The following is a 20538-nucleotide window of genomic DNA, read 5'->3' as shown; positions in this document are numbered from 1 at the left end:
CAGATCTGAGGAATAGACTCTGCATGGAGAAATATTGGCAAAGTGCCAAGCAGCTGTTGGGGCTGAATGGGGTCCACCTTTCACCTTTTAGGAGTATATAGGTTCGCTTTTTCATTGCCTGATCGACATCTGTTAGAATCCTCACAGTATTTTCTTTTTCCAATGTAACGTTGTGTGAGATCTACTTGGTTTGGTCCCTGCAGATGGCGCGGGGTTTGAAGGCATCGTTGGCCGTAAAACCGGGCAGCCAGATGCCGGGTGGGGAAGACGGGCAATTTGTGCCAAATATGAGTGATTTTGTTTCAATGGTAACTCCACCCATATGGGGGCCGAAAGCTGGAGTCAGAAAGTCTAAATTTGAATCAAGCTATCCGGCTAATCTCTACAACTGGACCCTCAGAAGTGAATTACAAGAACGAGGGTCAAGGAAAACCTCAGAACCTCAGCCAATCTCGTATTTGGCCATCCAGCTCTAAAGATTAATAATAACCCACCAGGTCATTATCGTCCTGGAGAGAGACCTGAGATCCTCTTGACCGAGTTCTTCTCGTATTTCCTACGCTCATGGATTGTAGCTTCGAAAATTGCCTCAGCAAGCTCAGGAGTCTCCACATGGATAATATCATCACAAGCCTTATACCCGAAGCTTGTAGCAATCGGCTTTAAACAGCGCCAAGATGCCAAGATGCCAAGAGCCAAGAGGTTAGGAGGTCATCATTTGCCCAGGCGGACTCAAATCACGCGGCCGTGGGGGCCACTCCATGGCTTGGATCGCCAACATAATCTCCTTGGAGTTGTTTTCTAGTTAATCCTTTGGGCCTTGTTTATCGCCTCCATCATTTCTGTGTCGTGCTCGACATTATTCAGATCATGGCCCCGTTTCTCTGGTCCAATGAGGATAATGAGGACATTGTAAGCATAAACTGCTCCCATGAAGATACAAATGACTTTTCCATAGTTGTACCGCTCAGTAATAGTACCGTCCGTGCCCACAAGCGGTGGCAGTGGGTAGTTTTCGCCAACGGTCGATTCAATCGTTGAAGACGCGGACGAAGCAAGATTGCCCATTTGGTAGGCTGTACCAAGCATGAAAGTCTGGAAAGAGCCTGGAGAAAGCTCCATAACATAAATAGGTATCACACTCCAAGCACCTTGGATACAAAATTGCTGGAAAAAAGCCGCCGCCATCACGGCTTCCGTTCTCACGTATGTATAAGGGTAGATGAGGGCTCCGCCAATAACGCACACGATGAGCATGCTGAGCCTTCGACCCAAAAATTGCGAAAAGTACCCAACCGTTGTTCCTCCAGAAATAGCACCAAGATTAGCGACTACCTGGGTGACCGTGACAGCATTTGTTGAAAAGCCGAAGTCTTTCTCCAGTAGCGTAGGATACAAGTCCTGGGTGCCGTGAGCCATGAAGTTTAAGCCAGTTGTTAACATAACCAGGTAGACGAGCAAAAGCCAATGGCGCCTTATAGCAACTCTCCCTTCGGCAATAAATATCCCAGCCAGGTTGCCTTGCTCTTTTCGAATCGCTTGCCTCGACTGGAAGGCCATGGTCTCCGGAAGATAGAGTCGTAGGGCAATAATCAGAACCGGTGGGCAAGCAGCAAACCAAAAGTATGGTCTCCAACCGTACCCGGTAGTGTTGACCAGAGCCCGTGCAAATGCCGTTGCGAGAAGATAGCCGAAGGCATAGCCTTGCTGCATTAAGCCTGATATAAGCCCACGAGCCTCATCGGGACAATCTTCTAGAGCTGTGACGGCTGCATTTCCATACAGCCCTCCCATTGCAATCCCATACAGAGCGCGAATAGCAAGAAATTGAGGATATGTTTGAGCAAAGCCGGTACCAAGTTCTAGAACAATGAAAAGGATATTGGCGATGATGAATAGCCTGCAAGATTTGTCAGTCAACAAAGTTGAAGCGTTTGTCCACTTGAACACGTACCATTTTCTTCCATAGCGGTCTGCCAAAATGCCAAATAGGATTGAACCAACAGATCGTAGCATGAGTACCAGGGTGATACCCCAGGTAATGTCAGTGGTGGTTTTGCTGAAAGTCTCGGCCAGATCGGAGACTGTAAGCGATACAGTGAAGAAATCAAAAGATTCCCATGACCATCCAGCAAAGGAGACCGCGAAAAAGGCCCATTGTTGCGCGTTGAGCATGGCCAGGAGCTTGAATGGATTGACAAGTCTCTCCATAGGAGGCTTAAGTGAAGTGATTCTGGTAGCTGCATACTCGCAAATTGAGGTGGGCTCGTCAAACAGAATTTCGTGATGTTGATGAGTGTAACCTTTGATGGCTTGCTCTTCATCACGAGAGCTAGGATTTGAATTGATAGCCATCTTGACCACCAAGATTCAGTGATATAGCCACACAGACTAAAATTTCTCTATCTACAAGATAATAACTTGGGCCTCTCTCCCTTTATAACCTGGAAGTATACAATACACATGCCCGGCAATGGGCGAGAGATAACAGACAACATGGGTAGAGTGCCTGCTGGAACAATCATTGGTTGATGTTCTACCGCATTATTCTAAACGGACTTTTCCCCTAAATACACTATCTCCAATATCATGATAAGCGAAACAAGAGCTTCTCACACTAGGAAGGGGTGAATCATAACGTCGAAATTTCCAGCTTGTTAGACCGAAAGGCTCTCCAAGAACGACTATAGGGACTTCCGATGTCAAGTTTGTCATCTTGAAGTATGCATTGTACTCTTTGCAGCCGATACAATTCAGTCAATCAACAGAGTAGAGGGAGAAAAGAATCAGTCACAGCCGAGAGATATCGGTTGGCACAGTCTATTCATCCACTCTGTTACAAGTTAACAAAGAAGCCAATGTACCTTTAGGCCAGAACACTGAAGGCATTTGAGACTAGCATGGAAAATCCCCCAATTACCCCTCCTTAAAGATCATCTGTTCCCGATAAGCGATAATGAGTTGGGGTGAAAACAGCGTTGCGGTGATAACAGGCGCAGTGCGGGGGTTTCAACTCCAAATTCCAACCGAATCGCCTCACTTTGATCAGCCGATGTGCTTATAATTCAGAATTGCTGCTTGAATGCATGCGTCCACTTTTCAAATGTCATTGGTCCCCAAAGGCCTTGAAGATTACGCCACCCCTTGAGCTGAGCATTGCGATGACTAGCGAATTCGAGACCGCACGGCCAGTGACCGTTGCTGCGTGCCAACTTGGCCCGGTCCATTTAGCAGACTCGCGTGAAGATGTACTAAAGCGCATGTTTTCGCTTTTAGACCAAGCTGCAAAAGAAGGCGTTAAGCTCGCTGTGTTCCCTGAGCTGGCTTTCACGACTTTCTTCCCGAGATATTTGCTCGAAGGGGAAGACCTCGATCAATATTTCGAGACTGAAGATCCCACAAAGGGTGGAATCGAACAATCTCCTACTATCAAACCACTTTTCGATCATGCTCGCTCTCTTGGCATCGACGTTTACGCAGGCTACGCGGAGAGGAGTCTTCAGAAAGACGGCGTTCATGTTGATTACAACTCCAGTGTGTACTATTCTTCGCAAGAGGACAAAGTTATTGCAAAATATCGTAAAGTACATCTCCCCGGAACCGTCGAGCCCCGTACCGAGTCAGGTGCCTATCAACAGCTGGAAAAGCGTTATTTTCGCCCTGGAAACATCGGGTTTCCTGCATTCCGGGCCCCGGGGCTTGTCGAAGGTGCTCTGAAGAAATCTGATGGTATCGAAAATCTCGATACAACTGGCAAGGGTGACCCGATCGTGGGAATGCTCATTTGCAACGATCGTCGATGGCCCGAAGCATGGCGAGTATACGGTCTCCAAGGAATGGAAATTATGTGCTGTGGATACAATACGACCGCTTTCCCCACAACATCCAGTGGACATATGGTAGAGATGAGTCTAGAAGCCGCCGAGGAACAGGTCATGCTGCATCATAAGCTATCTTGTCAGGGAAACAGTTACATGAACGCCTGTTTCAGTATCAATGTGGCTAAGACCGGCGCGGAAGACGGGAACCCGTTAGTTGGGGGCACTATGATTGTTCATCCCCTTGGATATATTATCAAGGAGGCAAATACCAAAGAAGATGAGCTGGTGGTGGCTACTATTGACTTAGCCGATTGCCGACGGCCAAAAAATACCGTGTTCGCGTTCGAGAAGCATCGAAGACCTGAGCACTATAATCTTATCTTGGAACAGACAGGGGTTGTTGAGCCGGAATTACTGTGAAGCTATAGGACATCAATTTAGCTATTTCAAATGTGCCGTGTCTTGAAACTCCGATTGGTATTTTACTTCTTTCCATTGTATCATCTGAGTGTCTCTTTCATTGCGCCCTGGAAGATAAGTCATGCCCGCCTCTTGGCCGAGATAACAATTTGGAGAGTTTCTACCCCAATGAATTTTCGCCTAGTCAAAATGAGGGGGAAATACCACTTGAGAATTGGAGAATACCTGTAAGGATGCGCGAGATAACGAGAGATAGCTGATTTAAATGAGCTTATCCATTAACCATAAAGTATTCTGCAAGTTTGAGCTGGTTCAGTCTTTTACGAAGCGCAGGAAATATCGCATGGGCAAGAAGGGTGCAGGTGTTCCTTAACTTTGAGTTGAGCCAGCCAAGATGCTGGATACAATTATTAAGAATGGATTAATTGTAAGTCATTGATTTTTCTATATTTGGAAGGCTGTCTCACACATTGTGCATACAATTCGGACATAGCTACCTTTTCATGAGCATTGGAAGCTAAACGGGTGAACCAGGTCACGGAAAGCGGCGTGCTTCCCGAGGGACAAAGCATTGGTATTTCCGATGGCAAGATATCTGTCATAGGATATGACATCCCAGAAGGCCTTGGTACAGAAGTAATTGATGCTCAGGGCGCATACATCACTCCAGGAGGCGTGGATTCACATGTCCATCTCGCCCAAAGGAATGCGCCGACCGGAGATAACTGGGAGGCTGGGACTCGCAGTGCTGTTGCCGGAGGCACCACAACCGTCCTAGCATTTGCATCGCAGACAAAAGAAATGACGTCGCTATTTCCAGTTCTAGAAGATTATCATGAGAAATCTCGCGGGCAGACTTATTGCGATTACGGATTCCACTTCGTGCTCACGAATCCCAACGAATCGATTCTTCGAGATGAACTTCCCATACTTGCGAAGGAAGAAGGCATTACAAGTGTCAAACTGTACATGACATATGAATTGTACAAGCTATCAGACCGTCAGCTACTTGAGACCATGCTAGCATGCCGGTCGCTAGGGTTAACCACGATGATTCACGCCGAAAACGGGGACATGATCGACTTTCTGATTCAAGGACTCGAAAGGAATGAGAACACAGCTCCTTTCTTCCACGCCATTGCTGGCCCCAAGATAGCCGAAGACGAAGCTTCATATCGCGCGATCAGGCTTGCAGAGCTAGTCGATGCTCCGGTTTTACTCGTTCACGTCTCTTCTGATGGTGCGATGAAACACATTAGGGATGCACAGACAAGGCTGTTACCCATCCATGCGGAAACATGTCCACATTATCTGTTTCTCTTGTCGGAAAAGCTAGCTAATGAGGAACATGACCACTTCCATGGTGCCAAGGGCATATGTTCGCCTCCTCTTCGTCATCATCCAGAGGATCTCGAGGCTCTCTGGAGGGGCATTGCCAATGATACATTCACGGTCTTCTCGTCAGACCATGCCCCGACAAAATATGATCACCCTCAAGGAAAGAAAGCTGGTATTATCAATGGTATCCCCAGATTCAGCAAGATCCCAAAGGGCATTCCCGGCATCGAAACTCGGCTTTCTCTTCTTTTCAGCGAGTCGGAAGGCTGTCTGCCTAAAGATCAAGCTCGTTTGAGTCTCGCTCGGTTCGTTCAACTCACGGCCGGCAACCCTGCCAGGCTGTATGGGTTGACGGCAAAGGGTGCCATTCTGCCAGGGTATGACGCGGATCTTGTGATCTGGCACCCCAAGAACGAGGGAGAGAGAGTCATATCTCAGACTGCTCTTCATCACAGCGTGGATTACACGCCTTTTGAAGGCATGCCCGTGAAGAATTGGCCTAGGCTCACCATCCTACGTGGCGAGATCGTTTGGAATGCAGATGAGAACCGGGTTACCGGCGTTAAGGGCTTTGGCAAGTTCATCAAACGACGTACCGGCCGTGTTCTGGTTGGAAAACTAGGTGGTCTTCCAGCTGGAATGAATGAAGGTGAGCGTGATCTGTGGAAGCCCAAGTCATGAACCTGAGGGGTTGTTTCACAGACCTTGTTAGCGGTACACAATAAATGATGTACAATATGTATAGCGGCCAATATATGTATTCACAGGGACTACGATTAGAACCGGCCTGTCCAAATCTCAATATGCTTATATTAGACTAGAATTGGGGCTTATAGCAAAAGCCCTCATATGGAAAATAAGTAAATGGAACATGATCACAATGGATGTCATGATGTCCAGGATGTTAAGGGAAAAGCGTGGGGAGACGCGGGACGTCATATGGGGCGAGCATGTGATAAGGCACGATCCTTTCCGCGTTGAGAGATAACAACATCACCTTCAACACTTCGGTTTAGAGTCGTCTTTGATTTTCTTTTTCGCTCCTATTACTTTCCTTTCCCTGGTACAAGTACACTCGGCATGATACATCCATCGTTCTAGGAATGGCGCAATGACTTCGCGGGACCCCGAAGAACAGGAAACGATCGCATGCAGCACGCTGGGGACAGCTACTAGTTCCGAAGTGCTGGCCGAAGATCTGCGACAGTTCACCCGCTCTCCTCATCCCTACCATCGAAGCAGGCGACTTGGATCGCGCACACCATCCGAACAAGGAGACCGGCTACATCCGCTCAGCTACTCGAAAGCATCCCACACACCGAGCGACAGCGGCACAGAAGCAGATGATGAGAGCACTGGGATTCTAAGAGGTCTTCCGGCACCTCCTGTACGTCCTCACAAAGGGTTGCGTGCGGGCGGGAACGGTGCCGGGGACTCCGATGCATGGCTGCCTTCACTGCAACCATGGCCGTCATTCGTGCGGTCGACGAGAGGATTAAGAGGAAGCTCGGAAGAAGAGGCAGATGGAAAACTTGCTGAAAAGTCACGGTCAAGACGCAGAAGACGGGTCGAAATCTTGCGACGGTTAATGGAGACTGCTCTGCTGCTTTCCGTAGGGGCCGTGGTCTTGCTACAGAGAGATGCGCGTTTGCTTGCATGGGCCTGGAGAAAAGGTAAGGCTATCAGTCGACATTCCATATGTAGCCCACACGATATACTGATCTGCTTCAAGAACTCGCAGCCCATGGAATCGTGCTCCTAGGCCTGTACGCCTCACATCCCCTCTTAATCCGACTCTCGAGGAGCCGACGATGGCGCATACGCTCCTCTAGCCGGTTATTTTTCTCGATACCGGAGAGCTTCGACCCAGCTCCGCTTCTATACCCAGTACTCGTGCCGATATTCGTTGCAATGTCCCTCTCTCAACACCAGCCGGCGCTGGTCATGCCAAATATCATACTCAGCCTCGCCTCTCTACCAGCACCGGTTGTCCCACTACAAAGCTGGATCCATGGACTATCCATTACGCACTGGATGGTCACAATTGCCCCGATACTCGTCTCCGAGCACTTCTCCTTCGACCATACAATCCCTAAACCGCTGTCGCTTCGTGGGCACGATGCGGAATCCTTGATCCTTCTGTTTCCTTTGCATCAAGCGTTGATACCCACCCTAGACTTTTTGTTGACTACCAGCATTCTACCTGCGGAGCTGCAGCTCCTGACGACAGCTCTGATCAATTTGTATTTGTTTGCTGCCTCCCCCCAGGCCGAAATTCTCAAGGCCTTGTTGTGGCTGGGAGGAATGTGTCTATTTGTGTCGTGCCAAAAGATATTACATTGGGAGGTAGCTCTAGCTCGGATTCCTAGCTGGAAGTTTCGTCGCTCTCTTAGCGGCTCACAGTCGCCGCGAAAATTTATCAACATGATGGACCACCGCCTTTGCTCAATACTGAGCAGGCCCTACGAGCCTACATCAGATAGCGATGATGGCGTTCCTAAGCCCCGCAAAACCCGAACGATGCGGGACATTCGAGATTATGCATCACCCGCGGCACCCGCGTCTGCCATCGATAATCCTGCAGGAGAAGAAGTCTTCGAGAAGTATTCTAAGCGACAAAGGCGTCATACAATCTCCACATTCGAGGAGGCAGTCCAGGAAGTACGGATCCGCACTACACCGGGCGGCCGACGGAAGAAGTTGATGGGACCCGGCCTTGCCTCTTTCTTATCGCTCACCGCAGCCCAAGCGCAGGTTCGCAAATGGCTGTATGCAGCCTATGTCTATTTGGTGTCCCTGGCAATCATCTTTGGGCCCATCCGAAAGTACGTGGCCGAGCGCGCCCTTCAAGGACAAGATCCTGTTGGATGGGCTCTGGGATATCTGCTGGGCAATCTATCAGGCTTCCGGTTCTGGGTGCTTATGCTGAATCTTGAGTACTGGATTCAGCTCGCTCCACGCCCGGACTCAGCCGATGAGGACGTCTATTGTTGGCTTGGCCGGATAGAACATCTGCGCCAGACTGGTTTTGGGCCAGCCAACAGTCGCCTGCTGATCATTCTTTACTGCGTTTTGGTCCTTGCGACCGGCCTGGCCGTGGTGTTTCAGCTCAGCTCGGTCGCTGAGGTTGACACCCGGCGCAAAGTTTTCCACGGGACTATGGTGCTGATGTTCCTTCCTACGGTTTTCGTAGACCCGACATTTTGCGCTTTGGCACTGGCTTTGGTTCTTGCCATCTTCCTCTTACTAGACCTTTTCCGAGCCTCCCAGCTCCCTCCGATTTCCCGCCCGCTGACAAACTTCCTGGCTCCCTACGTGGATGGCCGTGACCACCGCGGCCCGGTCATCATCTCACATATCTTTCTGCTGATCGGATGTTCCATCCCGCTCTGGCTCTCGCTATCCGATCTCCCTCGGACCGGTGACGGGTCCTGGGTAGGATGGGATGTACCCGCCCGTGATGTCAGCATGGTCAGTGGCGTGATCTGTGTGGGGATGGGAGACGCCGCGGCATCGCTGGTGGGCCGCCGGTACGGTCGGCTGAAATGGTTCTGGGGTGGAGGGAAGTCGCTAGAAGGCAGCGTGGCCTTTGCAGCGGCAGTGACTTGCGGTTTGCTCGCCGTTCGAGGCTGGCTGGTGGTGGGAGGATGGCCGGTGGCAGGCACCGAATCAGCCGGGGAAACAGCCTCCACAGTTCGCTTTTGGGTATGGACAAGCTGTAAAGCCGTGTTAGCCGCAGGAGGAACTAGCGCCACCGAGGCGATCCTCACTGGCTGTAATGATAATGTTTTAGTGCCGGTGGTGTTGTGGCTGCTGGTGCGGGGTTTGGGTGTTTGATGAGGTATAGGAAGTTTGGCTACCCATCTGTACCATATAGACATTCTACATAGCTAAGAATGATAGAGAGTCCATTCACTTTGCAGGGTTTCTCCAAGGTTCCTCGATAAGGTTTGGTTATCGCGGTGCCACTTGGCTGCCGATCTCGGCCCAGATAACATCTATGTATCTTCCCAAGGGTGGGTACCAGTCTTCAGATGAACGGGGGAAGTCGTGTGCTTTAAAGGAAGTGAAGTTGTGTAAAAAGATCGAATATAGAGCTTTTTGAGACGCACGCCACTAGTGCATCGCAAGTATACTCTACTCCTCACACATGAGTCACGCTATATCAAGACGCGTAAATCACCTGATAGGTCACGACATCTCTTATCTAATCGATAAAGACGAAGTCCCTCAGTTAACGTTAGGAACCTTCATGGACACCTGCAGCTACTCGCGCGTTCTCTCCCCCTTTTCTCTGCCCGCCTTTTCATCGCAAGTCTGCCTTGACCCCATCTTTCACATTCCTCTCCCGTTTCTCCCATACCCAACATCCAACGTTGTGTACATCATCCCCCCAGCCCCGGACTCACACTCCCGCCGCCCTTCTGACCGCCTTACCAGATCATCGCGGCCTGTCACTCGTTATCGTTGGTCCAGGTCACACCCCCCAATCACCTTGGGACGCAGTCCTTGGTTTTAAACCTTCCCGCCCTTTCTGCATCACATCATCACCATAGTTGCCTCCCACAACTTTGGACCACCTTATACTTGACCACTCCGCTGTACATCATCACTTCACCGCTTTCCCACCTCTGGCATTTCTTCGACGGAGCTCCAGTCTACTTTGTCAGTAGCTGATCTCCTTCATCGTCTTCGAAACTCGTCTTGATCAAGTCGAGTTCACTTGTTTTGTTCCACAGCATAACGGCACTCTTTGCCATACTCGCCGTTCCGCCGGTTCCCCCTCTACCCGGCAACTACACAACCCCACGCTGTACGGCTCCCCTGATGGGCCTCTCGCAGCATCATTCATCTTCATTTCTGCTGCGGTAGTTGTGGTTGGGTGTGGCTGGTGGCTGATTCCCTCGGAGCTTCTCTGCGGGACATCAGGAAAGTGACGTGCTCGCGCTGTGACGACCATGGCGACTCAACATACTCGAAGGTCACGCGAGACCCCTCACCACGAAATGTCCATCGGTCGATACACACGAGGTGATGAGATCGGTAGGGAAGCTTCGCGACGGTATACCAGGGTGTTCATACGGTGAGTCATATACACTTCTCGTGCCCGGTTGCAACCCGGTTCGAATACTGATTGTTCTTCCTTCTAGAAATCTCGGACTTTCGTTGCCATCAAGTCGGTGAACTTGTCGAAGCTCAACAAGAAACTGAAGGAAAACCTTTCCTCCGAAATCGATATCCTCAAAGGCCTTCATCACCCACATATTGTCGCACTTATCGATTGCCATGAATCGACTTCACATATTCATCTGGTCATGGAGTACTGTGCGCTGGGTGACTTGTCGCTATTCATTAAGCGACGAGATACCTTGGGAACACATCGGTACACCAAGGACATGATTGCGAAATACCCGAATCCTTCCGGCGGAGGCTTGAATGAAGTGGTTACCCGTCATTTTCTCAAGCAGCTTGCTAGTGCCTTGAAGTTCCTGCGAGACCGAAATCTAATTCACCGCGACATCAAGCCTCAGAATCTCCTCCTTTGTCCTTCTCCGTCTTCTTACCGGAACGGTGTCGCCAATGTTATTCCGTTCAAGGGTAGTGATAATTCATATGAGCCAACGACTGGGCTAGAGTCGCTGCCAATGCTCAAGATTGCGGACTTCGGATTCGCTCGGTCCCTGCCGGCTACTTCCCTGGCAGAGACTCTGTGTGGTTCTCCGCTGTATATGGCACCTGAGATTCTTCGTTATGAGAAGTACGATGCCAAAGCTGATCTGTGGTCAGTTGGAACCGTGTTGTACGAGATGGTCGTGGGAAAACCTCCGTTCCGGGCTACAAATCATGTTGAACTTCTCCGCAAGATCGAGAAGGGTGAAGATCGTATTCGTTTCCCGGAAGACAACCCTGCTTCCGAGGATATTAAGAAGCTCATCTGCAGGCTCCTCAAGCGGAATCCAGTCGAGCGATTGAACTTCCCTGAATTCTTCAAGAACAATATTATCATCGAGCCAATTCCAGGCTTGGTAGCCGACGATACACCTCGAGGCTCACGCCGTTCTTCCCTGGAGCTTGACCGCAGCTCGGGGTCCAACCGTGCTGAGAACCGGCCAACGCAACCAGCCGAGCTCGATGTGAAGGCTGCTGAAGATTCACCGTACTCTACTGATCAGGGAGAACCTACTACTTACCCGCCAAGCCACCGCTCATATGCGCCGCGCAATAAATCCGATACAACACCTAATTCTGCACCGATGCGTCGGCAGGGAAGTGCAGATAGGCCGTTCTCAGGTCTTTCCAAGGAGCAACCCCGAGGAGGCATTCAGCCAACTCGGCCCAGCCCAATAACCCAGGCCACCGCGCCAGCTCGGCAAGAGCTTACAGGTCGCCAGACCCCTACAGCTGCCACGGAGAGGCAAAAGGGCCGACAAATTCCATCTGGATCACCGCGAACCGCAGACCTCGACCGTGCGCGCGAGGAACGTGAGCGGGCAGCCCAGGACGTGGCCTTCGAGAGGGATTATGTACTTGTGGAAAAGAAGGCGGTTGAAGTCAATGCATTTGCGGATGAGTTGGCACATAGTCCACGCATCCAAGGTGGCTTTGCCCGGGGACAGGCTGGTTCTGTCACTCGACGTGCAACCACTCAAGGACTACCGACCGTGTCATCCACCTCTCCGCACGCAAACACTTCTAAGGCGATGCAGATCGCTTCTGGGCGGGCTCGAGCCGATTCGACTCATCAGCGCCAGCATTCATATGAGCGACGCTATGGACAAAGCCCGACATCTGCAACATCTGCGATCTCGAAGGCTCTGAACATGGCCAGCGGCCGGCTTTTCAGTATGGGATTCTCACCTCCTTTGGCTGGACCAAAAGGAGGAAGATCTCCACCTTTGGCGTATAATCCTTTCCCTATCTATCCCGCTCCTCATGAAACGATGCTTCTGGGTGATGGGAAGATCAACCCTACCACGGACCAGGACACGAGGACTGTCCAATCGCTTGAAGAATGTGCTACGCGCAGCGATGTTGTTTTTGGATTTGCCGAGGTCAAATATAAGCAACTTGTGCCGCTCGCACCGTCTGCGCCGAACGATACTCCAATTGACCCCACCGATCCAAATGACGGCGGCTTGACCGTCGATGCTATTGTTACTCTTTCAGAAGAAGCGCTGGTTCTCTACGTCAAAGCTCTTTCTCTGCTCGCCAAGTCAATGGATATTGCTGGGTCGTGGTGGACGCGCAAGAACCGAGATGAGGCATACGGCGAATCGCCCCGAAGCGAGGCATCTAGCAAGATTTCCGGCTCACAGATCAATAAGGTTGTTCAGTGGGTTCGAACCCGTTTCAATGAAGTCTTGGAGAAGGCCGAGTTTGTACGTCTCAAGCTCGTTGAAGCACAGGAGCGTCTTCCTCACGACCACCCCAGCCACCCCGATAACCATTCTGTGGGTTCGACTTTCGCTTCTTACGGATCTCAAGATGTGGCTGTGAGCCCAGGCGTCTCCGCTGAGAGGCTGATGTACGACCGTGCGCTTGAAATGAGCCGTGCCGCAGCTATTAACGAGTTGACCGGTGAAGACCTACAAGGCTGCCAAATGGCCTACATCACTGCCATTCGACTGCTGGAGGCGATCCTTGAGGAGGATGTGCTCCGCTCTTCGGCGAAAAGCGACAAGAGTGACCAGCAGGCCTCTCAGATCACCGAGAAGTTATCCCTTGGCGATGGCGAAGACCGCCAAATAGTCAATAAACGTTAGTCTCCTTCCTCCTCCCTAAAAAGTTGGAAAATACTCACCATTCGCAGTTATCTCCAGCATGCGTGGCCGGTTGACGGCTCTTAGCAAGAAGCTGAGCGTTCTTGAAAAGCGAGCTTCGGCCCCAACTCCAACTCTGGCTACCGGCCGACCCTCATCTACCCTGAACCCTATTTCTCATGCCACTGGCGCAACTCCACCTCGATGAATTTCTTCCATTATCTCGCCAACTTTGGCCCTGTTTGGAACGTTTTTGCCGTTACCCCGATCTTTGGCTCTCGATCGATCACTCATACTGATACTTCCGTTTCTGCGCTTCTGGCTCCGGCCTACCCCATTGTTCCCAGTCGATCGAGAGAGATCTTTGAAATCTGGCCCCTCTAACCCCCATAGAAATGGGGTCCTAATCCTATCCATGATGCGCTTCTTGCATAAATTTTAGTACGTTGTATACCTGCACTGGGGGAGCGCGGAGCCTGTTTCTTTAGCTTTTTGACATTCTTTGGCGTTTCGAACTGGATATACAGATTGGCACCTGCTTTGTTGTTTTTCTTGGTTTTTCTTGCTTACGGTCTAGGAGTTTGATTTTGGTTTCTTTGACCTGAACCTGCGGAGTGAGATTAGGACTCCCAGGAATTTTATGCATATGTCACGTTGAATGCAGATATTTAGATGATCTCAATGAATTTCACTGCTTGATACCTATATCTCCATTCAGCAATCGCTTTATAGGACAAGTACCTTATGGAGCCCGACAAGGGTATTTCAGCAATGAATTGATCTATTGACAGGAACTAGCCTTCCTGGCTGAAGCCCCTATGGCCCAACTAGGATATGTCCCCGAGTCACTTCGTATGCCATCAATAAGAGCAGCTCAGAATGACGTGCTCTAATTCCATGTGTCAGGGTTTCATCGGGATCTACTTGGCTAAGTCTAGGCACGGCCTGGGCCTTGGCGAGCTTGACCCGACTAAGTAGTATCATGGAATCTAGAACGCATGCGTGGACCGAGATGGTGCAATGAAGTCTATTCCGGAAGATCTAATCCAAATCGGGTTTCTTGAATAAGGGAAAATCAAAATGGTGCAAGCTGTAGAACGGTTCCTGGACTTTCCCGCAAAGGCTCGGGCTTGGCTATTCTCGGCCTCCCGAACTCTAGTGGATCTGGGAAGCGATTTATTTCGCATTTACCGGGGCAAAAACGAGGAGAGCGCTTCCTTATATTCTCTCTTCAAATCAGATTTGCTTGAATTTGCTGCTAATATCGCTTGACATCTCGATCTCCGGGTCGTGTAATCTGATCGGCTCAACTGCACGCAGCCCAGTCGAGCTTGACGTGCGCACTACCTTCTTGGTCTTGCTTTTTCCGCCAAATAGCGTTCCGCAAGCCTCCAAATACCACGAGGAGCGAGAGTCTGAAGAGACAAGGCTGACAACGTGGTTTTACAATTCACTTCCTAAGGTAGTATCTGCCCAGACCTTTCGCAAATTGTGTCATATTTATCATCAGCACACCATCTTGAAATGCCGTTGCTAACCGTACGCCAGATATTAAGAGATTTATAAAGTAAAGCCTCATTCAAATCATTGAGCTTTACTGATCTTGTTGTAACGCAAAGCGTCAGGTTTGAAAATGACCGACTCGGGGTCTTCCCTCGAAGATGGCACCCAAAAGACTCCCGTGCCGGAGACGAAGAATACTTCTGAAAATGACGCAAAACCTGCCGATGGAATCACTGGACTATGTCAGTATTATTAGTATCGTGTTGTGAACTCATTATGGACACTAACTGGCTAGCTTAGACGAGGGAAATGTGTTTGACGCATCGCCGGATAGTCGCCGCCAGATCGGGGTGATCAGCGCTTCCATGCTGATCTTCAATCGTGTTGTTGGAACTGGCATTTTTGCGACACCGAGTACTATCTTGCAGTTGTCAGGCAGTGTCGGGTTATCTCTGTTCTTGTGGGTAATTGGGACTGCCATCGCAATGGCCGGTACAGCGGTTTACCTTGAATGGGGGACTGCCATTCCCAAGTAAATCTGAACCTGAACTAGCGTACCAGGCAGAGTCACTGATCTCACTAGGAACGGAGGCGAAAAAAACTATCTCGAATATGTCTTCAAGAAACCCAAACTCCTAGCCACGGCCATGTTTGCCGCCTACGCCTTCCTACTAGGCTGGGCTGCCAGCAACAGCGTCGTCTTTGGTGAGTATATTCTCAATGCAGCTGAGATCGAGCCTGGTCGATGGAATCAACGAGGCATTGGCCTTGCATGTCTCACTACTGCATTCCTCATCCATGCGACTGCTCTCAAATGGGGTCTTCGTCTTTCGAATTTCCTGGGTGTCATTAAGTTGATCATCATGTTGCTCATTATTGTTACCGGCTGGGTCGCGCTGGCTGGCCATACCAAGATCAAAACACCGCATAACTTTACCAACGCTTTTGAAGGTACAAAGGGGAGTGGTTACAACATTGTCATGGCACTGTACAATGTGATCTGGTCGTTCATCGGCTATTCCAATGCCAACTACGTGAGTTTGGAGAGTTGTTCGTGGCTGTGTTTCGTAACTAAACAGTGATTAGGTTTTGAGTGAGACGAAGAATCCAGTTCGCACGCTGAAGATTGCGGCGCCGGTGGCTATCGGCTTAGTGGGAATTCTGTACATGCTGGTCAATATTGCCTACTTCGCGGCCGTACCCAAAGAGCAGATCCTGAACTCTGGTACTGTTGTTGCCGCTAACTTCTTTGGAAATATGTTTGGCAAAAAGGCCGAGAGAGTGATGTCGGTCTTTGTAGCCCTGTCCGCCTTTGGTAATGTTTTGTCTGTTCTTTTTTCGCAAGGTCGAAGTAAGTGATTCCGTCGATTAGTACTTGCAAAACGCTAATGACGTTTCACGCAGTTGTTCAGGAACTGGGTCGTGAAGGTGTCCTGCCCTTCTCCAAGCTTTGGGCTAGCAATTGGCCCTTCCACTCTCCGGCTGCAGGACTGTTTGAGCACTATCTCGTATCGGCCGTTATTATGCTCGCACCACCTCCTGGTGACGCCTATAACTTCTTGCTCAAGTATGTTCCATTCCCATGCCCTTCGGATCAGCACGAGTCTAACATAACATAGTCTCATCTCCTACCCTCTCTCAATTATCAACGTCTTTGTCTCCGGTGGTCTCATTTATATCTACGTCTCCAAAAAGAGAAATTCCCAGACTGGGCTCCTGGAATACGCGCAACACTCCCAGTCGTCGTTTTCTTCTTCTTGTCGAATATTTATCTGGTTATTGCGCCGTACATTCCACCCTCGGCTGACCAGAGCGTCTACAAAGAGCTGCCTTACTATCTTCATTGTGTGGTCGCACTGGGCGTTTTCGCTCTTGGCGCCCTTTATTATCTTCTTTGGGCGGTCGTGCTGCCTCGGCTGGGTGGATATGTCCTGGTTAAGGAGTCCGTCGTGGACAAGGACGGGTGGTCGCGCAGTGTGTTGACACGAATGCCAGTCTCTGGGAGGCCCTAGGGCAGTAGTTTCCAGCACCTTGCCCCAATGGACATTCCTTTTCGTTTTATTCAACATCTGTATTTTGTATTTAGATATTTCTTTCAATATTGAAGCTGGACGGCAGTTATTCATACGGTGTGGGGTGAATCAAGGTTAAACCTGGTGAGAACGATGATAGTTTGCTATAGAATCATTCATAAAAGGAGGCTAGAATTATCTCCAAGAAGATGTCAATTGATCATTTTTCACAAGGAATGTCCCAACGCTTTATGGAAGCCCATCCACGAACAAAAGTTGTCATGAACCCCTCAAACTTGCTGGTGATATTCTTGCAAGAAGGAACAGCTATAAGCTACTCCACAGTCGTCTACCGTAGAAGAATCGGGGCATGCGCTGCTTGACTTGCGTGAGGTGAAAAAGAAGAAAAGAAGAAAAAAAAAATGGAGAAAGCAAGTTAGCTCCGACTCACCGCCGGGGGAGCCGGAGCCATTTTCTGCCATCGATTCTTCCTTTGCGATTGTTCTCCTGCGTTGGCGCGCTCAAGGATTTGTTCGAGCAATTGTACATCATTTGTAATATATTTGGGCGTTTTGGGGCCACTACTTGTCTTTTTCTTTGTCTGTGATTTCCTCCCTTGGGGTTCGTTGATTCCCGATGCGACGCTTTTCCACGCGCGCGTTGCTTCAAGCAAAGCCACCGCTTCTCTCCGCCAGATCTCCCCTCCCCATCTTTCTCTCCGCCCCTCGTTCAGCTCCGGCCAGATCGACTATTCGCCCTCGTCCCCGTTATACCCTCTCCCAGACTTCCAAGAGATACTGCTCTTACCGCAGAATGTGTGGCTCACGACGCGGTGAGGTCTCCGGCTCGACCAATGTCCAGGGCCGTGAGGTCCTGCCCACCAATGTCAAGCCGGTGCATTACGACTTGACACTCGAGCCGAACTTTGAGAAATTCACCTACGATGGAACCGTTGTCATTGAGTATGTCACTTGTGGAATGAAGGATAGCTATACTTGATGCAATACTGATCCATGCACACAGCCTCCAGGTCAACGAGGACACCGACTTTATCTCCCTCAACTCCAACCAAATCGATATTCACAGCGCAGTTGTCTCTTCAAAGGGCACAGTAGTGGAATCCAAGCCTGATATCTCGATCAACAAGAATAACCAGGTCGCTACCATCAAGTTCAACCAGGCCATCTCCGCTGGCTCGGACGCCCAGCTGAAGCTCACCTTCACCGGTATTTTGAACGACAACATGGCCGGATTCTACCGTTCATCATACAAGGTCAATGGTGAGACCAAGTATATTGCCTCGACCCAGATGGAGCCTACTGACTGCCGTCGTGCTTTCCCTTGCTTTGACGAGCCCGCTCTCAAGGCCAAGTTCACCGTCACTCTAGTGGCCGATAAGAGCATGACCTGCCTGAGCAACATGGACGTTGAATCAGAGACTGATGTCCAGGGAGGCGCAAAGAAGGCCGTCAAGTTCGGCACTTCGCCTGATATGTCCACCTATCTTGTTGCTTTCATTGTGGGTCACCTCAACTACATCGAGACTAAGAACTTCCGCGTCCCCATCCGTGTCTACGCTACGCCTGACCAGGATATCGAGCACGGCCGTTTCTCCCTGGAGCTTGCTGCCAGGACCCTCGCTTTCTACGAGAAGGCCTTCGATAACGAGTTCCCTCTGCCGAAGATGGACATGGTGGCAGTGCCCGACTTCAGCGCAGGAGCCATGGAGAACTGGGGTTTGATTACCTACCGTATTGTTGATGTTCTGCTGGATGAGAAGACCAGCGGTGCTTCGCGTAAGGAGCGTATCGCAGAGACTGTGCAGCACGAGTTGGCTCACCAGTGGTTCGGTAACTTGGTTACCATGGACTTCTGGGATGGCCTCTGGCTCAACGAGGGCTTCGCCACCTGGATGTCCTGGTACTCTTGCAACGAATTCTACCCCGAGTGGAAGGTCTGGCAGACTTACGTGATCGATAACCTGCAGAGTGCTCTTTCTCTCGACTCGCTGCGCAGCAGTCACCCCGTTGAGGTTCCTGTCAAGCGTGCCGACGAGATCAATCAGATTTTCGATGCTATCTCCTACTCCAAGGGCTCTTCCGTTCTGCGCATGATCTCCAAGTACCTCGGTGAGGATGTCTTCCTCCAGGGTGTTCGCAACTACATCAAGAAGCACGCCTACGGCAACACCGAGACTGGTGATCTGTGGGCTGCGCTGGCTGATGCTAGTGGCAAGCCCGTCCAGGAGGTCATGGATATCTGGACCAAGAATGTTGGTTTCCCTGTCATCAGTGTGACCGAGAACCCTGCCTCTTCTTCCATCAGCGTGAAGCAGAACCGCTTCCTGCGCACCGGTGACGTGAAGCCCGAGGAGGACAAAGTTCTTTACCCCTGCATGCTTGGTCTTCGTACCAAGGATGGTGTCGATGAGAACACCATGCTGTCGGAGCGTGAGAAAGAATTCAAGGTTCCCGACCTGGACTTCTTCAAGCTCAACGCTGATCACTCCGCTATCTACCGTACCTCCTACTCTCCCGAGCGCCTTACCAAACTTGGAAAGGCCGCTCGTGATGGTCTCCTGTCCGTCGAGGACCGTGCCGGTATGATTGCTGACTCTGGTGCTCTTGCCGCCTCCGGCTTCCAGAAGACCTCTGGCATGTTGTCCCTGCTCCAGGGCCTGGACACCGAGTCTGAGTTCATTGTGTGGAACGAAATCCTCACCCGTATTGGCACTCTCCGCGCCGCCTGGATCTTCGAAAATGATCAGAGCAAGGCCGCTCTCAAGGCCTTCCAGCGCTCGCTGGTGAGCGCCAAGGCTCACAAGCTCGGCTGGGACTTCTCCGAGAAGGATGGCCACATTCTGCAGCAGTTCAAGGCCCTCATGTTTGGCTCCGCCGGTATGGCCGAGGACCCCGTCGTAATCAAGGCTGCCCAGGACATGTTCGCCCGCTTCGCTGCTGGCGACATCGCCGCTATCCACCCCAACATCCGCGGCAGTGTTTTCACCATTGTGCTCAAGCACGGTGGCCTCAAGGAGTACGAGGTCGTTTACGACCGATTCCGCAACGCCCCAACCTCCGATGAGAAGACAACTGCTCTCCGCTGCCTCGGTACTGCTGAGGATCCTGAGCTCATCAAGCGCACCCTCGGCCTTGCCACGAGTGACGAGGTCAAGAACCAGGACATTTACATGCCCCTTAGCGGTCTCCGCAACCACCCCTCAGGTATCGAGGCCCGTTGGACCTGGCTCAAGGAGAACTGGGACGAGATCTTCAAGCGTCTTCCTCCCTCTCTCGGCATGCTGGGCACTGTTGTTCAGCTGACTACCTCCAGCTTCTGTACTGAGGCTCAGCTCAAGGATGTCACGGACTTCTTCGCCGCCAAGGATACAAAGGTAAGACCTCAATTTTCGGCGTGTCTAACAGATATATCACGTCTTACCTTTGCACCTTTAATTTCAAAATCGCTGACATGTTTCTTTCCTCAGGGCTACGACCGTGCTGTTGAACAGAGCCTCGACGCCATTCGCGCCAAGGTCAACTGGCTCAAACGCGATCGCGAGGATGTTGAGAACTGGCTCGCCAAGAACCAGTACCTCCAGAGCAAGCTGTAAGGAAGTTTCTTTGTGGCGGTAATATTTCGGGAATTTTTTTGCATTCAGGCACACAGGCTGTGTCTTTTCGC

The 20538-nt window shown here is 50.7% G+C and overlaps 7 protein-coding genes across 7 annotated transcripts; 6 read left to right on the top strand and 1 right to left on the bottom strand.

Moving 5' to 3' along the window:
- Positions 1-801: 801 nt before the first annotated feature.
- N7443_006030 (uncharacterized protein) lies at positions 802-2355 on the bottom strand (the record flags this gene model as incomplete). The annotated part of the gene is made up of 2 exons (XM_056886086.1): positions 802-1900; positions 1955-2355. The coding sequence occupies 2 exons, from the start codon at positions 2353-2355 to the stop codon at positions 802-804; spliced, it is 1500 nt and encodes a 499-aa protein (XP_056741534.1).
- A 731-nt stretch (positions 2356-3086) lies between these two features.
- On the top strand, positions 3087-4241 carry N7443_006029 (uncharacterized protein; the record flags this gene model as incomplete). The annotated part of the gene is made up of 1 exon (XM_056886085.1): positions 3087-4241. One exon carries the CDS (start codon positions 3087-3089, stop codon positions 4239-4241), a length of 1155 nt encoding a protein of 384 aa, XP_056741533.1.
- A 394-nt stretch (positions 4242-4635) lies between these two features.
- Positions 4636-6260, top strand: N7443_006028 (hydantoinase/dihydropyrimidinase family protein; the record flags this gene model as incomplete). The annotated part of the gene is made up of 2 exons (XM_056886084.1): positions 4636-4668; positions 4776-6260. The coding sequence occupies 2 exons, from the start codon at positions 4636-4638 to the stop codon at positions 6258-6260; spliced, it is 1518 nt and encodes a 505-aa protein (XP_056741532.1).
- A 430-nt stretch (positions 6261-6690) lies between these two features.
- On the top strand, positions 6691-9416 carry N7443_006027 (putative phosphatidate cytidylyltransferase; the record flags this gene model as incomplete). Its single annotated transcript, XM_056886083.1, has 2 exons — positions 6691-7252; positions 7312-9416. The coding sequence occupies 2 exons, from the start codon at positions 6691-6693 to the stop codon at positions 9414-9416; spliced, it is 2667 nt and encodes an 888-aa protein (XP_056741531.1).
- Positions 9417-10585: 1169 nt separating this feature from the next.
- On the top strand, positions 10586-13547 carry atg1 (serine/threonine protein kinase ATG1; the record flags this gene model as incomplete). The annotated part of the gene is made up of 3 exons (XM_056886082.1): positions 10586-10651; positions 10730-13337; positions 13390-13547. The coding sequence occupies 3 exons, from the start codon at positions 10586-10588 to the stop codon at positions 13545-13547; spliced, it is 2832 nt and encodes a 943-aa protein (XP_056741530.1).
- A 1425-nt stretch (positions 13548-14972) lies between these two features.
- On the top strand, positions 14973-16854 carry N7443_006025 (high affinity methionine permease; the record flags this gene model as incomplete). The annotated part of the gene is made up of 6 exons (XM_056886081.1): positions 14973-15084; positions 15143-15374; positions 15426-15876; positions 15929-16193; positions 16247-16413; positions 16462-16854. The coding sequence occupies 6 exons, from the start codon at positions 14973-14975 to the stop codon at positions 16852-16854; spliced, it is 1620 nt and encodes a 539-aa protein (XP_056741529.1).
- Positions 16855-17490: 636 nt separating this feature from the next.
- Positions 17491-20467, top strand: N7443_006024 (M1 family metallopeptidase; the record flags this gene model as incomplete). The annotated part of the gene is made up of 3 exons (XM_056886080.1): positions 17491-17816; positions 17878-20248; positions 20342-20467. The coding sequence occupies 3 exons, from the start codon at positions 17491-17493 to the stop codon at positions 20465-20467; spliced, it is 2823 nt and encodes a 940-aa protein (XP_056741528.1).
- Between the last annotated feature and the right edge of the window lie 71 nt (positions 20468-20538).

Source organism: Penicillium atrosanguineum (assembly GCF_028827265.1).
Source record: "Penicillium atrosanguineum strain IBT 20685 chromosome Unknown utg000004l_segment0_segment0, whole genome shotgun sequence".
Classification (NCBI taxonomy): Eukaryota; Fungi; Ascomycota; class Eurotiomycetes; order Eurotiales; family Aspergillaceae; genus Penicillium; species Penicillium atrosanguineum.
Note: the sequence above shows the minus strand (reverse complement) of the source record. Positions and strands in the feature narration are given on the sequence as shown.